Source organism: Rosa chinensis, chromosome 6 (genome assembly GCF_002994745.2).
Source record: "Rosa chinensis cultivar Old Blush chromosome 6, RchiOBHm-V2, whole genome shotgun sequence".
NCBI classification, from domain to species: domain Eukaryota; kingdom Viridiplantae; phylum Streptophyta; class Magnoliopsida; order Rosales; family Rosaceae; genus Rosa; species Rosa chinensis.
Genome location: NC_037093.1, coordinates 46,996,193 through 47,012,008, shown reverse-complemented (window position 1 = coordinate 47,012,008; position 15,816 = coordinate 46,996,193). Strand labels below are relative to the sequence as shown.

Genomic DNA, 15,816 nt, shown 5'->3' with positions numbered 1-15,816 from the left:
AATTCCTCGAACTATAGGCCTCTTGATGTGAATTAGTGACCCTTGAACCGGCTTTAATTCATGTCAAGTGAGTTCTTACGGCCCTTGAACCGGAGTAGGAATACCATGAAAGGGAATTTCGGCCCTTGAGCCTTGAAAAGCCTTGGGTACGCCCTCTACCATCTTTAATAAATTGCATCTAAATCAAATTACCATCTAGAGCATTGAATTAGGGTTAGAATTCATCCCTAGCTACCAATCCCCAATTTATATTCATTTCTTACTTTGCATTACTTTATTTAATTTAGTTGTTATTTGAGTTTTCATTTAAATTCTTGCACTTTAGTTATTAGAAATGCAAATTACATTTTCGGTGACACTTTCTACTTCATTGTAAATAGTCATCACTAGGCTCATAACTTTGACTAGGCTTCAGTGCAAACCAAAGCCGAGCATTATTAAGGCTTGGTGTCTTCAAGTAGCATTTATATATATATATATATATATATATATATATATATATATATTTTTTTTTTTTTTTTTTGTTTGCTAAGTGTCTTTATTTCCGATTACCCAAGGATTGTGGGTTAGCCACTAATCCCCGTGGTATGATAAACTTTGGGCATAATATTTCCCTATCTTGACAATGATACGTACGCTTGCGTAGATATGTATCAAGTCACAACATCACAAGGTTTACACTTGACTTCTAGTGGCACATCCATATACACCTCTTCCTCCAAATTCCCATTGAGAAAAGTATTCTTCACATCAAACAAGTATAAGGGCCAATCTTTATTTGCTGCAAGTGAAATTAAGATTCGGACAGTGTTGATCTTCGCTACAGGTGTAAAAGTTTCTTCATAATCAATCCCATAGCGTTGTGTATATCCCCTGGCAACCAGTTTGACTTTATATCTATCAATACTCCCATCAACCTTAAGCTTTACTGTGAACACCCAACGACATCCTACAGTCTTCTTTCCAACAAGCATGAGCACAATCTCCCACATCTAGTTCTTTTGTGAAAATACAAGGACAGAATGTGTTTTCTGGAAAATGGGGATTGTAATGCACGGATCAATCCTTACTGGGCATCAGAAACCAAAATTAACAAACAGAACACCATATTTTGGTTACGCAATGAAAACCTCAAATATGAGATTAAAAATAATGTGGGGCTCTTACTCTTGAGAACCCAAAATAAGAATTAACTTATGATGAAGGATATGTTCTTTACAAACTTGAATAGCACTAGCTCGGCTACAATGATTAGACGAAATCTAATACAAAGTTTGTCTTCCATCTTGAACTCCTTCACTTGAACGATCACCAAATATCGCCCTTCTTTCTTCACAGCCTCTCTACTGATTTCAAGAGAATTTATGCATATGAAAACATGATCAAGAACACTTATACATGGACCAAGTGTCTTTGATTTTTATGAAGACTCAAACTTAGACGCACAAGCAAGACTCACAAAACCTACTTGCGTTCAAGACCCCTCTCTCTATCAACGTCTCTTCTTTTTATATATCCAAAGGGTGGCCGTGCAATGCACCAACAAAACAGATTTTTACCCTAATTTCACTTCAACAAGGAAACTATCTTTTGTGTTAAGGATAACCAATTAAAGACACCCAACCCTAAAATACACTACTACAATAAGTTAATCAGACGACGGGTATTTGTAGTTGTGTGATGACCAGCCTCACTATGGTCTAAACGAGTGTTGTGTGATTGAAAAATCACACAACGGTGATTTCACCGTTGTCCAATATTCATTTCCTCAACAGATATTTAGTTCTGTTGTGTGAATTCTGCGCAGGCATGTGCCTGGCATGGCATGCGCGGGGATGCCTCGGCATTGACATGGCCATTCAGACAACAGAAAATGAAATGTAGCTGTTGTCTGAGATTCATAACACACAACAACTATATTGTTTCTTTGTTGTCTGAGATTCATAACACACAACAGATAGAATTTTTTCTTTGTTGTCTGAGATAAGTAACAGACAACTTAATGAAATGATATCTGTTGTCTGTTGATTGATTCAGACAACAGGAATAATTTTATTTCTGTTGTGTGTTATGAATCTCACACAACAGAATTTTGTTATTTTTTGTTGTTGGTTGTTTGTTCACACAACAGCTATATCGTCTTAACTGTGGTGTGAATATTGTAATCGAATTGGTTAACATCTAGTAACTGTTGTACGAGAAGCCTTAATTTTGAATCCATTTACAGTCAGACAACATATTATTCTACATTGTGTTGTATGACTGAACCTTGGACAACTGAGATTGCCTTATCGAATTGTGTGAGGAGAACTTAGACAACATATTGTTTTTATCAACCATTGTGTGAGCATTATAAACCAGTTGTGTGATTATTTTAGGGTCTATTGTATGAGCTTGGTTCTCACAACTTGGTTGTGAAATGTTGTTTGTTCAATCATGACCTAACTAGCTGCAACAATTTTCTAGAAACAATGCTGCATGTATATATTACCACAAAAACAGTACATTACCAAATGAACAATACATATAAAGCCACATTGATCCATATCATTACTGTAACTATATAAGTTCAATTTGTCGAGTACAACTAAACATCCAAAGTAGATAATTAAACTACCAAACAAACAAAGAAAGCATTCCTAGTCTAGCTAGACCAATGCATGCATGAATCAAAAGCTGATAATTGTTTCATGTGATCGATATCTATCAGCACAAGCAAAAGTTCATCATGCTTTCCAAAAACATATGCGATGGCTTCTACACATATCTATTAACCACAAACCTAGCCCACTCATTCCTCATCTCATCAATATCCACTTGGGTATAAATATGGTTGCTTCTCCTCTCCCACTGAAAAAAATTCAAGTAACTCAAGTCAAAATTACCATAAAAAGCTTGTTGGAACACAAACAGAATAAAGAAGCTTTAATTGTACCTTGTTAACAAATGAAAAGTCCTTATCTTCAATGATGTCTCTCATGTATCGCATGATAAAGTAGCCACACTCCTTGCTGCTAGGTTGAGGAGGAACACCCTAAAAGCAGTAAATCCAGAATAGCAAAAAAAAAGAATCCAAATTAATAATCATGGGAACCTAATCCAAATTTGCTTCCACAATACTTATAAGCAAATTTTAGAATCCAACATAGCGAATTTCTAAACAATCCAGAATCTAACATAGCGAAAATGTACATACCGACAAATTTTTCCATAGAGGCGAACTTCGGCCTTTCCTGCCCTTGTGTGCATTATACATGGATATTGCACTAAAACAGAACACACGCACACACAATCAGGTTTTAAGAAATAGCCATGCTACCCCAACATGCATTATTCAAACTTGTATATTCCTAATCACTTACCTATCAACAATGGAAACCCATTCTCCAGTGGGTAATCGCCGCTTCATAGGATCCATAAAATAGACAATTTCTTGTTCGGGATCGACAATAGTCAGCACCTAATGTTTACTATATAACAATATAATCAGATTTTCATCAACGGCCCATATGTATAACGACAAGCAAAGTATTACATATATAACAATAGCTAATACTAAGTTGCCGATACTTACTCTGAGTTATATGGCAGCATGAAAATCTGTCCAGGGTTTGCAGATATCAGCCTCTCCTTTATATGTTGGGATCTTTCCTGGCCTTTCCCACACCCAATTGCACCAATCATCGCAGGGTCAATAAAAGCAACCATATCCAACATTTTATACTGACTCAGGACATCATAGAGGTACCTAATTACAAGCATATACACCAATTTGAATCCAGCAACAGATTATTCACATTGATACACCAATCAGATAACTTTTGGTACTTAATAGAAATAGATTCATGAAATTTACCTTTGGTATATGACTATGCAGTTACCAGTCAATTCTCTCATGGTTGCAATTCTGCGCACGTCTTGTCCTAGTATAAATGTTTTCCGTGCACGCCCAAACACTTCAGCCTCAATTTGAATGGTGATAGCCTTCCCATCTTTGAATCCAACCTCACCCCACATGCACAACATCCTCAATGAATTTGGTAATGAAGCTGCCAATGATTGTAGGCTAAACTCATCCTCAGAGAGATCGTCTTCTTGTACCACTTTCTTTTTTCTCCTCTTCTCAGGTTTCTACATATACATAATTAATATAAGATTTTCTAATCTTATATGCTGCAAGCTTAAGCAAATAGAATATCAACAGATCAATGTTTGGATATATATATTACAATTATTACGAGAACTTACGTACCTTCATAGGTGACATTATGACAAGCTCTTTCGGCCATGCTACCCAACTCCCCATGGCCTGCCTAACAGTTCATATTTCATCACCCACAGGAAATGGAACTAAGGCATTCTCCTCAATTGCAACAGAGACTGAAACACGCAAATTACTATCCCCTAGCGGATAACCATGACAAACTTGGGAGGGGTCATTGTGTTCCACAACAGTGCCAAGAGCTACAATATGATCAACTGAACCTAATGCGAACTTGGCCTCAATCTCAGTTCCTTGTACCTGAAACACCCAAAAAAGCTGGAATTTTAAAATCAAACATAGATATATACATTGTGTGTGTGCATAGTCCACAATCAATAAAAACTATACTACTTTGCAATAAATATAGACAATTGTTTAAATAACTAACCAACTTCTCTCCCACTAATTGTCCCTGAACTCCATGATCAGCCACCTGTTTCTTTTCTTGGTCACTCAACTTGCTTAGCTGATCCTCTTTTTTGGAGTTGGAAACAGATTTTCCATCACACTCCTTCCTCTTTGAAACTTTGTTTTTACATCCCAATACCCTTTCCTCAATTACATCAATAGCTTTACGAATTGATTTTCCATCCACAAGATTTAATACTTCGTCTCCCACTTGACCACATCGAGCTTCATCAAATGTTGGACATGCGGTCTGTGAACAACTACCTTGCGCAGATCCATGTGGAATGTGTTTCTCTAGTGCTGCTGGAGAACTAGCTGCTTTCCCAACCTCCCTTGCATCTATCTTTGCTTCTATCTGTGCTAACTTACGAACCCAAAATTCTCTCTCTTCTTTTATTGCCTGCTGCTTCGCCTCTTCAATGATCTTATCTCTTTCCTTTTCTAATATTTTTTGTACACTTAACCAAACCGTCTCTTAGAAGCTCTCCCTTTTACGTTTATGGAAGGGAAAGTAAGATGAGGGATTCACATAGCCTCCCACCCCTCGCACTCTACCACCATGCTCAGGAGTGCCCAAAGCCAAGGTTAACACATCATCACTTCCACTAGTGCTTAGTTCTCCACTAGCAATCTTTTCCTTCAAGTTCCTCTGCTCACATTTACAAAATATTAAATAAGCATAATAGTTAACAAAAGGGCAGCTGTACACATTGAACTTCACAAAATTATACTCACAATTTTGTCAGCGCATTGCTTCGTCCCTTCATCCTTGAAGGTTCCCTGCTTGGTTTGTCGTGCAGCAATCCATAGTGTTGCTCTATCAACTTCCTCCTCATCCATTGTTGTAGACTAGCAAAAATATGAGTTACTAAACTTGTGGTGATAAATTAACAGCTAAGTTAACATATTACCTATCCAATTATGTTGTTAACTTACCAGCTCTTCCTCCAATCCAACATATCCCTTACGGGACATTCTGTGGGGATATTTATTCTTCTCACGCCGCGCTTGTGCAATCCTACGCAATTCCTGAAAAATATATGCACTCAATCCACCATATACCACATTAATATATATATATATATATATATATATATATAACAACTTAACACAACAATCTTAATGTAAAACTTACAAGAAATTTTGGGTTTGTCCGTTCAGCCACAAATTGGGTCCAATGATCTTTGTTGATGAATCTATAATCATCTGGAGGAAACTTTAAGGATTCAGGGTCATCCAAGTAAGGCATAATGTAATGCCTTGTAAGCCGGGACTTGAACTCTCTCCATTTTGATGAAGCTGATTCCAGTACAATTTTCCTCTTTTTAGGACCAATCTCAAATGCCCCCTGTGTACACAAACACAGTTTTGACTAAGTGATAGGAAGATAAACAAAAAGGTCAAATTCACCCATCATTAATAATATATAGGCAGAAACTCAAGGTCAGAACTCGAAAGGTAGATTTCATAGTAATAAGTTCCATTAATAATTTAATAGTAGAATAATGTATACCTGCACACGTAACCAGATTTTATCTTTCTCCTCGGCCGTGGCACATCCAGGTATGCTTTTGCTGGTCCTCCAAGTTGTCCTTATGATTGGTATTTTTCTACGAGCTAAGACACCAATATATGATTGCATTTCCTTTGCTACCTTCCTACATGGAGTCCCTTTTACGTTGAAGAGAACCACTCTCTTCTGCCTTAAGCTCTTGCGCTTTGAAATACGGGACATTGTCACACAATGCTGCTTAAGTAGCTTCAGACCTCCGGTTTCTTCATCCTTTCTGTGAGATGAGCCATTCTTATCAGAAATGGATGCATCAGCTGATGTGGAACGTGACTTTTTTGATGACTTAGTTTTCTTCAGTTTCAGTCCCTTATCTTTTGACTTCTTCGGTGTTGAGGCAGATTTAGATCGCGCCATTATCTACAAAAAATACATGAGACATTAATTAGTAACTTGTACACCAGAATATACACTTTTGTTTCAGTAATCAATATAAGCACGATATAATGCACACAATAAAAATAGTGATAATATGACAAGCAACAAAAAACTTCCTTCATTTTCAGTAATCACATGAAATATATGAACCACAATCAGTTTCATTCAACAACAATAACGAAAGTACAATCTTACATAGAAGGCATTGATATGGGATAACAACTTAAACTCATAGAAAATAAACTGCCTATATTATCCATCAACAATTATATCCTCCTCCCCTTCCCGCATGTAACCCACTTCTTCCTCGTTCGCTAAGTTACCATGTAACTCAATAGATGGCATCATAGTGGTGATAGGATGGTGAGCAATAACAGTGTCCCCAAGCTCATCTTCAACCTCAAAGTCACTGTAATCCCTAGTAGGCATTCTTAGAACTACTGACCACATTGGATCTACAAGGTCTTGAACAAAAAATATCTGCTGAACACAGTTTCCCAACACAAAAGTGTCATTTAAATGACCTTTCTTATTCAAATTGACCAACGTGAACCCAAGCTCATCTACCTTCACACCTCTACTATTCTCTACCCAATCACACTTAAAGATCGGGATCCTAAACTTTTCATAATCGAGCTCCCAGATTTCAGTAATCACACCATAGAAACTCATATCATCAATAATTGGCCTTTTATCCCTAGCAGTAGCTACTTGTGGTGTCTTAGCAAGCAAGTAGACACCACTGTTTTGCGTCGATCTAACATCATCGCGCTTCCTTGTGTTATACTGGACTCCCGCAATTCTGTAACCACTGAACTTCGGTACTTCATTGCTCGGTTTATCTGAAAGCCACCTGACAATCTCAGGCATGTTAGCATCTGGTTTACTAAGTTGAACAGCAACCTGCGAAAAACTATAAAAATAAGTTTTTTGAATCAACAACTCAAAATAAGTCACCTGGAATATGATTAGTGCATATTCCCAACATCGTTACTATTGGGACTTACCCTCTCCTTCAACCAATCTGCAAACATCTTGTTTTGCTTGTCCGTAAGCCACTTTTCATTCTTTTTGTATTTAGGAAATTCCCTCTTCAAATATTCCAAGTGTTCACTACAATTACCAATAAGACAGCAACACAATGAGGGAAGATTAGTGTTTACTTTACATGAAATATTAACATAAATCACAATATTAGAAAGAGGGATATTACTTACTCAAAATAGCTTCTGAATTCATCCGTGTTTTGAAGCACGCAGAGATGAGCTTCGTCAAATACTTTGCCATAAACACTAACAATTGTAGCACCTGAGGTAGGCTTGTCTACTGTGCGAGGGCCAGCTGGGATCCCAATAGTCTTGTCGTCGACAAACATTTCCGCTAAAAACTCAACCGCCTCCTCAGCAATATAACACTCGGCAATGCAACCTTCTGGCCGATTTCTATTTCGAACATATCCTTTGCAGATCTTCATGTACCTCTCGAAGGGATACATCCATCGAAAACAAACCGGTCCACATAACTCCACCTCTCTAACTAGGTGAACTGTTAGATGAACCATTATGTCAAAAAAGGATGGGGGAAGTACTTTTCCAGCTCACACAATGTTTCAACAAGTTCATTTTGGATTTTTGGCAGCCTTGAACCATCGATAGTCTTGCTGCAGATTTCGTTAAAAAACAGACACAACCTTATCACAGCAATTCTGACCGGCTTTTCAAGTACACCACGGATGGCAACAGGGAGGAGTTGTTGCATTAAGGCATGACAATCATGGGATTTAAGTCCACTAAGCCTTAAATCATCCATAGAAACCAGGTTTGATATGTTAGAAGAATATCCTTCAGGAACCTTCATACCAAAAAAAGACCCACACATGCATCTTTTTTCATTTGTCTTTAAGTTCCAGCTTGCCAATGGCAAGCGCTCCTTCTTGGGACCTTCGAGATCAGGCTTCAATCCTAATCTAATACCCATTTCGACTAGATCCAACCGAGTTTTCACCCCATCCTTTGTTTTTCCAGGAATATTCAGCAAGGTCCCTATAAGACTATCACATACATTTTTCTCTATATCCATCACATCAAGGCAGTGCCTAACAGGGAGAAACTTCCAGTATTCAAGTTCGAAAAATATAGACTTTTTCTTCCAGCAAGGCCGGGTTTCATCATCCCCACCCTTATAAGGAGGAGGGGGATTTTTTTTCCCAAAAGGCCACTTTGGAACTTCCTGCTCCACTCTTTGCAATACTTCTTCACCACTCAAAGGAACAGGAGGGGGAGAATGTTCTGGAAGGTTGTTGAAAGCAGCCTTTTGCCTTCGATAAGGATGGTTTCTTCCTAAAAACCTCCTATGCACGATGTAGGCCATTTTCCCTCCATTCACTAGTCTTTTTGGTTTTGTTTTTTCAAGGCAAATAGGGCATGCATTATACCCCTTAACTATACTCCCAGAAAGATTACCATAAGCTGGAAAATCGTTGATTGTCCAGAATAATAAACCCCTAAGAGTAAAGTATTCACTTTGTCTTGCGTCGTAGACTCCACTAACTCCTTCCCATAACAGTTTTAAGTCATCTATCAAAGGTTCCAAGTAGACATCGATATCATTTCCTGGTTGTTTAGGCCCAGAAATCAATAAAGTCAACAACATGTGTTTCCTTTTCATTATGAGCCATGGAGGCAGATTATATGCAACTAGAATAACAGGCCAACAACTGTACTTGCTGCTTAATGAACTGTGAGGATTGAACCCATCTGATGACAATGCAAGTCTCAGGTTTCTAGGGTCAGAACCAAAGTCTGGCCATTTATCAACTACTAACTTCCACGAAGCTGCATCGGCCGGATGACGCATGAAGCCATCGCGTTTTCTGTCAGTAGCATGCCAAGTCAGACTCTTACATGTATCCTTTGATTGAAACATTTTTTTGAACCTAGGAATAGGGGGAAAGTACCAAAGTACCTTTGCAGGTACACCTTCCCTCTCTTTGGAGTTTTTGCCTATTTTCCATCTTGAAATACCACATCTAGGGCACTCAGTTGCATCAACATACTCTTTTCTATACAGAATACAATCATTCGGGCAGGCATGAATTTTAGTGTAATCCATTCCTAGAGAACTCAGGGTCTTCTTTGCCTCATAGACAGAGGCAGGTATCTCATTGCCTACTGGAAGAAACTCCGCAAAGGCAACCAACCACTCAGAGAAAGCAATATCACTCATACCGTGCTTTGCTTTTAAGTTATAAAGTCTTACTAGAACATTCAACCTTGTGTGACTATCACAACCGGGATATAACGGTTTATTGGCGTCATCGACAAACTGTCTAAACTCATTACACTCATCACTTTCCATCTCTGCGTCACTACCCAACCCTGCTTCATATTCAGGTATCTCATTGCCATTCACAGAGTAAGAACTGTGTGAATCTGAACCTGCTTCTGCGTCATCAGTATATTCCTCTATTCCTAAGTCTAATAAGGCCTCCCCATGCTCATTCCATCTATCATAACTAGCATCAATTCCATTCACAAATAGATGGTCCCTTATTACAGCAGCGGAAAAGTAGTCAACATTTCCACAATTTGTACAAGGACAGGGAATATGGTTAGGGTCTCTAGCATTTTCCAAGGCAAATTTACAGAACTGTGTCACCCCTAATTTATATTGACGAGATCTCCTATCCGCAACCATCCATGTTCTATCCATTTATACTACGCAAAAACAGAAAAGCAAATAAGAAGACAAACTTAATTGCAAATATATCAATAGAAACACACATTTAAATTTGTTGGTTTCTTTTAAACCGAAAGGTACTGGAACAGGGAATCTCGGTGTGCAATGGACTGAAACAGCTACCAATCCAAGATTATGTTTTATCCAATATACCTTCAACATACAGACTATACAAATGCACCCAAACAGGAAGACAAATATTAATCCAGTTTTTCTCATTATTACAAAGTGGATAATGTTTGAAATATGGCTAATGAAAAAGCAATAATTACTAGTTGTCTTTCATGCTTTACAATGCTTCTAAAATTAACAGAGGCAAATACATAATATATCAAAAGAAACATGTTGTCAAAAACAAACAAGCAAAATAACATTATCTGCAAGTAGTACAAATATATCAGAAGCAAGCAACCAAAAATAACATGATCTTCATGTATCATGTTATCATCATAGAGTAATCCCCAAACCGTAAACACAGCAATTCAATAACAGACACAAGTTCTTGGATTTAGAATAGATTGACTGGGTAAAAGACAACTATTATCTGACAATTCCAGAAATCACTACATCCACAGGGTTCAAGAAAACAAGATAAGGAAATAGTGATAATACTTTAACTATGACATAAATATTATAACTGGTTTTGCCAAAGAAATGGAATCGTACCTGAATCACAACCAAAATTCAGTGCCAAAGCTTCAAATTCGTTGCTAGTGTCCAAAGCTCTCAGATTATCAAAATCTAGACCAGTAGATTGTGCTAGGGTTCACACACGAAGCTTCCTGAAATTCCAGAAATTAGAAAGGAACTGAAAATCATAGAGTATAGGAGGAAGAAATTAGCGATGACCCAGAAAAAAAGAAAATTGAACCTTTTCTTTGTTGCTTCTCTTCCAATAGGAGAAATAAGGTCGACGCAACTCGGACAATTGAGAGGTGACTGAAACACTGAAACCCACAATAATTTGAGTTAGATTCTCACTATTTCCGACTAAAGGAAGCTCAGCCTGTCCAACCCAAAATGAAGAAATTAACTTCACAGCAGAATCAGAATCCATTTACAATTATAATTAAGTTTCCTACAACGTCTAATATTAAACTTAGAACAAAAATAAAAGTAACAGAGCAGAAACCCAGTCTTTCATTTAAGATGAAATAATTGAAATAAAAACATAGAAGAAGATCAGAACATTGAAGGAAAAAATTCACACAAAGATAATTCAATTTCAGATGTATATATCTTCAACAGTATAATCTTCTTTATGCTTAGTCAATCATCCACTAATACAAATCCATCAAGTGGCCATACCTAATCCAAAGCCAAGTTATTCACACATTTGATTGGATAAAGCTAGTTAATAGCAAAAAATCTTGGAAAGCTTAAAGTACTTTCGAAATATACATGGAAGCTGAAAATACTTGAAAGCTTAAAGTACTTTCGAAACATACATGAAAGCTTAAAGCACTTACAACACAACAGGCACAACAGTTAGAAAGTTTCTGTTTCAAGTGAGCTGGTCATCAGCAAATGGTGTTCCTTTTTCCAGTGAAAGAAATGGTACGTAATCTGAAAGGAAGACGTAAAGACAATCAGAACAAATAAGTAGGTATAATATCAACAGGAAGATTGTTGTATGTCATCAACTTATTGTAAACATAATGTCGTGGATAAACACTATTATACAATTGAGTAATCTCGAGCAATACATCAATTTTTTGGTTTTCACAAAGAAACGCATAACATACACTTCTGTACCAGATCTGCAGCAACTATTCAATAGCTTAAAGCTTTAATACCAACACAAACTTAAGGGTAATTGTGAGAAAAATATGAAGCCTATATTAATCACTATTAAATTTGCTATTCCAAATATGCAATAACGTCAGAAAGCAATGTCGAACCATAAATATGGATGATTTGAGCATACACAATGTTCATAAAGCCTATGCACATCCAGAATTTGACTAATTTTCCCAGCAGCATATCACAAACTACACATTTTAAACTATATGATTACTCTTCAAAACATAATCAATATATAAGACATTTATTTCATTCTCCTTTATCCTGCTTAGAAACCCATTGACCAATGCCATTTCTAAAGTTTCAAACTTCAACAACCAACTACAGCTAATTGAATTATATTTTAGTAATTAGGGAAACATAAGGTGAGGCTGAACCAGAAACTTCCCATTGCTCACAGCATTACCCATAATTCTGGTAAAGACTTAACTAAAAGAATAAGCTTAAACTTTTTCCTATAAACCCAGAGAAACAAAACTGCAATTATCCACAATTTGTACTTCAAATTACACAGAGAAACAAGAAAATTGAAGAACAATACATAAAGTTTCAACCTTTAGCACTATACCCACTAAACCCAGGAATCATTTGAACAAAGATAAAGTCTTTTTCGTAAACAAACCTTTTGTCAGAGTGAGAGAGATCCAAATCCCAAATCTGCCGCGAGAGACTATGAGAGAGGACTAAGAGAGGATAACAACCTCTTAAACTTTTTCCTGTAAACCCAGAGAAACCCAGTTGAAAGAAGAACAAACCCAAGAACGTTCTTGCAAAAAAAAGCCCAAATTTCACCAGAGAAGTAAAGCAGACCTGGAATCAGCTCTTGATAACGTCGACCGATGAAGTAACAGTCCGACAAAGAGAGATAATGGTGGTTGATGGTCAAGACAGACTGAAATATGCACAAATCCACTTACATTATCCAAAGTAGAAACCAGAAAGAAGAAGAAGAAGAAACCAGAAAGAAGAACAAACCCAGGAAGAAGAACAAACCTTCTTGGGGAAAGAAATTCCAAAGCAACAATGAGTAAACCTCAGTCCACCATTAGAACCGAACCCTGAAACAAACCCTCAATCTGTTGTAATCACTAACTCTTTCATTCAAAAAACATAGAAAACTGAAACAGACCTTAGATTTACTAACCTGAAGAACAATGTATCGAAGCCCTAATTTTCCAAATCGATATTCAAATTATAGTAGGGATCTTAGTAGAGAAATGGGTTTGATTCCTGGGGTTTGATTTCAAAGGTTTAATTCTTCCCTTTGGTTGCGGGCTATTTTGGATTCGGTTTCGAGTAAGAGTACATGCATGGGTTGCTGTGTTGAATTGGAAGGAGCTAAGTAAGAGCACGCAATTGTGGGTTTGGTGGGAGTAATTGGGGGAAAGTAAAGGAATAAGAGTGGTTGTCGGGCTTCAATTAAGATGTTTGGTGGGAGAGTCCAATTTGTCTTAAGTTTCTCCAACAACAGATGAAAATGACCGTTGTGTGACAATATAATGACAAAGCAGGCTAGGAGGGAAAATTTGCCGCACGCTTGTGCCTACATAGGTTTCATCAAATTGAAACTTTGCCGCGCTGTGCAATTTTCTTCCATGCTCAGACAACAGAACAATGACAATCTGTTGTATAAATTTGTGCATCTTGCACTAGGTATGCCTAGTGGGATTTTTCAAAATTCATACAACAGTTCGTTGTACAACAGATAACAAAAGACTGTTGTGTGTATAATTCAAATTGCATTTTGTTGAGCTCCTTCTCGGAGGGAATCATATGCTCATTTCCCTCCATTCTATGCCTCACACTTACACAACATAAAATCCTTAACTCAGTTGTGCAATGTCTTCCTAAAAAAAAAGTTTTCAATTTCCTTGCATTCACACAACAGAAACAGATTTGTTCCGTTGTATGATAGAGTTGGTGTTAACACACAATAGCAGATTTTGGTTCTGTTGTGTGATGAGTGTTGTGTGTTTCGATTTTTGTAGTAGTGATACTTAGGAAATCAATTACACAATTTTGTAAACAGAAAAATATCTTTAAATAAGGAATAATAAACCCCAAAGATACTTTCCTAGACCAACCACTAATCTACCATGTATGCATGGATGCAATTACCTGAGATTCTCTTGGATCAGTCTGAAAGATACTTCACCGTTTTGTATGGGAATGCCAATATACCAAGTTGGTCAAAACTTGTACCTACATTCCGTAGGGCTTCCAATTCTTCATTAATGGCCTTTGTCCACTTCGGATCTGCTAATGCATCCTGTACATTACTAGGAATATATACAGTGGATAATTGATCAATAACAAGTACGTATGACTCAGATAGCTTATGGTTAGACATAAACCTAGCTATAGGATATTTAGCTTTGGCTTTAATGTCTGGTTCATACTATTTCTTAGGAATACCCTTGGTAACCCTTTGTGATTTCCTAGGTTCTACACTTTCTAACTCGGAAGACTCATTTAAGTTTAGGGGTACCTAAGGTGGATCATTCTTAGCGAACTCTGCAGTTGGTGATGTAGAACGGGAAATGTCTTGTGTGCTAGCTTTAGATGCTTCTTGATTCTGATTCTGATTATCCAAATTTTCTGCAATTTCAGAAAACGATCGATCGTCAGGTTCCATATGATCGATCATCTGGCTTATGGGTTCTCTGGCATTAGGGAACAATCGATTGCCAGGTTCTATGCGATCGATCACCAGGTTCTATGCGATCAATCGTTTAGTGTATGGATTCTCCAGCATCAGGAAATGATCCATCGCCAGATTCCATGTGATCGATCGTTGGATCCGAATTCGTATTTTTTTTCAAAGTTTCCTCCTTCAAAATGATCCTCTAAGTTCTCCAACTCTTCAAATTCATCAAACTCAAAAATAGGCTAAGGATTCCCTTCATATTCTCTCTCCCCCTGAAGAGAAGTGACACTCCCCCTGTGTAGTAGGGTTTAGATTCACGGAAGGAGACATCAAAGGAGACATGAATTGTGTCCATGAGTAGATCATAACATCGATAGCCCTTTTGGAACTCCGCATAACCATCAAAAATACATTTCTAGGTACATGGATCAATCTTGCTGCGTTGAGGTTTGGGGATATGGACATAAACTGTGCATCCAAATACTTGGGGCTCCAAATTAGGTTTGGACGAAACAGAGAGGAGTTTTTGGAGTTTTTGCTGAGGATTTTAGAATTCAATTACCCGAGAAGGAGTGCGTTTGATGAGATAGGAAGCCGACTTCACAGCTTTTCCCTAATAAGAACGAGGCACGTTCAAGCCAAATAAGGAGGCACGAACAACTTCCAACAACTGTCTATTCTTCTGTTCTACCAATCCATTCTGTGGTGGAGTATATGAGCATGTGGTCTGATAAAACGGATTCCGTGAGACTATAGAAACTCTATCATGGGACCATTAACAAATTCTACACTATTGTCCGACTGAAAGACTGTTATGGATTGTTGATACTGAGTGGCAACCGGCCATCTTGTGGAATTCTTTGAACATAACAAACACATCACTGCTGTTCTTCAATAAATAAACCCAAGTCATCCGAGTACAATCATCAATAAAAGTCACATAATAACGAGTTCTAGAAAGAGAAGGAACCTTGGCAGGTTCCCAAACATCAGAATAAATCTTCATAA

General features: G+C 37.4%; 2 protein-coding genes across 2 annotated transcripts; both read right to left on the bottom strand.

The window, feature by feature from the left end:
- Nucleotides 1-2,757: 2,757 nt before the first annotated feature.
- LOC121050031 lies at nucleotides 2,758-4,306 on the bottom strand. The gene is made up of 6 exons (XM_040508569.1): nucleotides 4,253-4,306; nucleotides 3,857-4,131; nucleotides 3,575-3,748; nucleotides 3,197-3,266; nucleotides 2,936-3,034; nucleotides 2,758-2,850 (listed from the first exon to the last, which is right to left on the bottom strand). The coding sequence occupies exons 1-6, from the start codon at nucleotides 4,304-4,306 to the stop codon at nucleotides 2,758-2,760; spliced, it is 765 nt and encodes a 254-aa protein (XP_040364503.1).
- A 3,874-nt stretch (nucleotides 4,307-8,180) lies between these two features.
- On the bottom strand, nucleotides 8,181-10,331 carry LOC112171440. Its single transcript, XM_024308623.1, has one exon. It carries the CDS (start codon nucleotides 10,329-10,331, stop codon nucleotides 8,181-8,183), a length of 2,151 nt encoding a protein of 716 aa, XP_024164391.1.
- Between the last annotated feature and the right edge of the window lie 5,485 nt (nucleotides 10,332-15,816).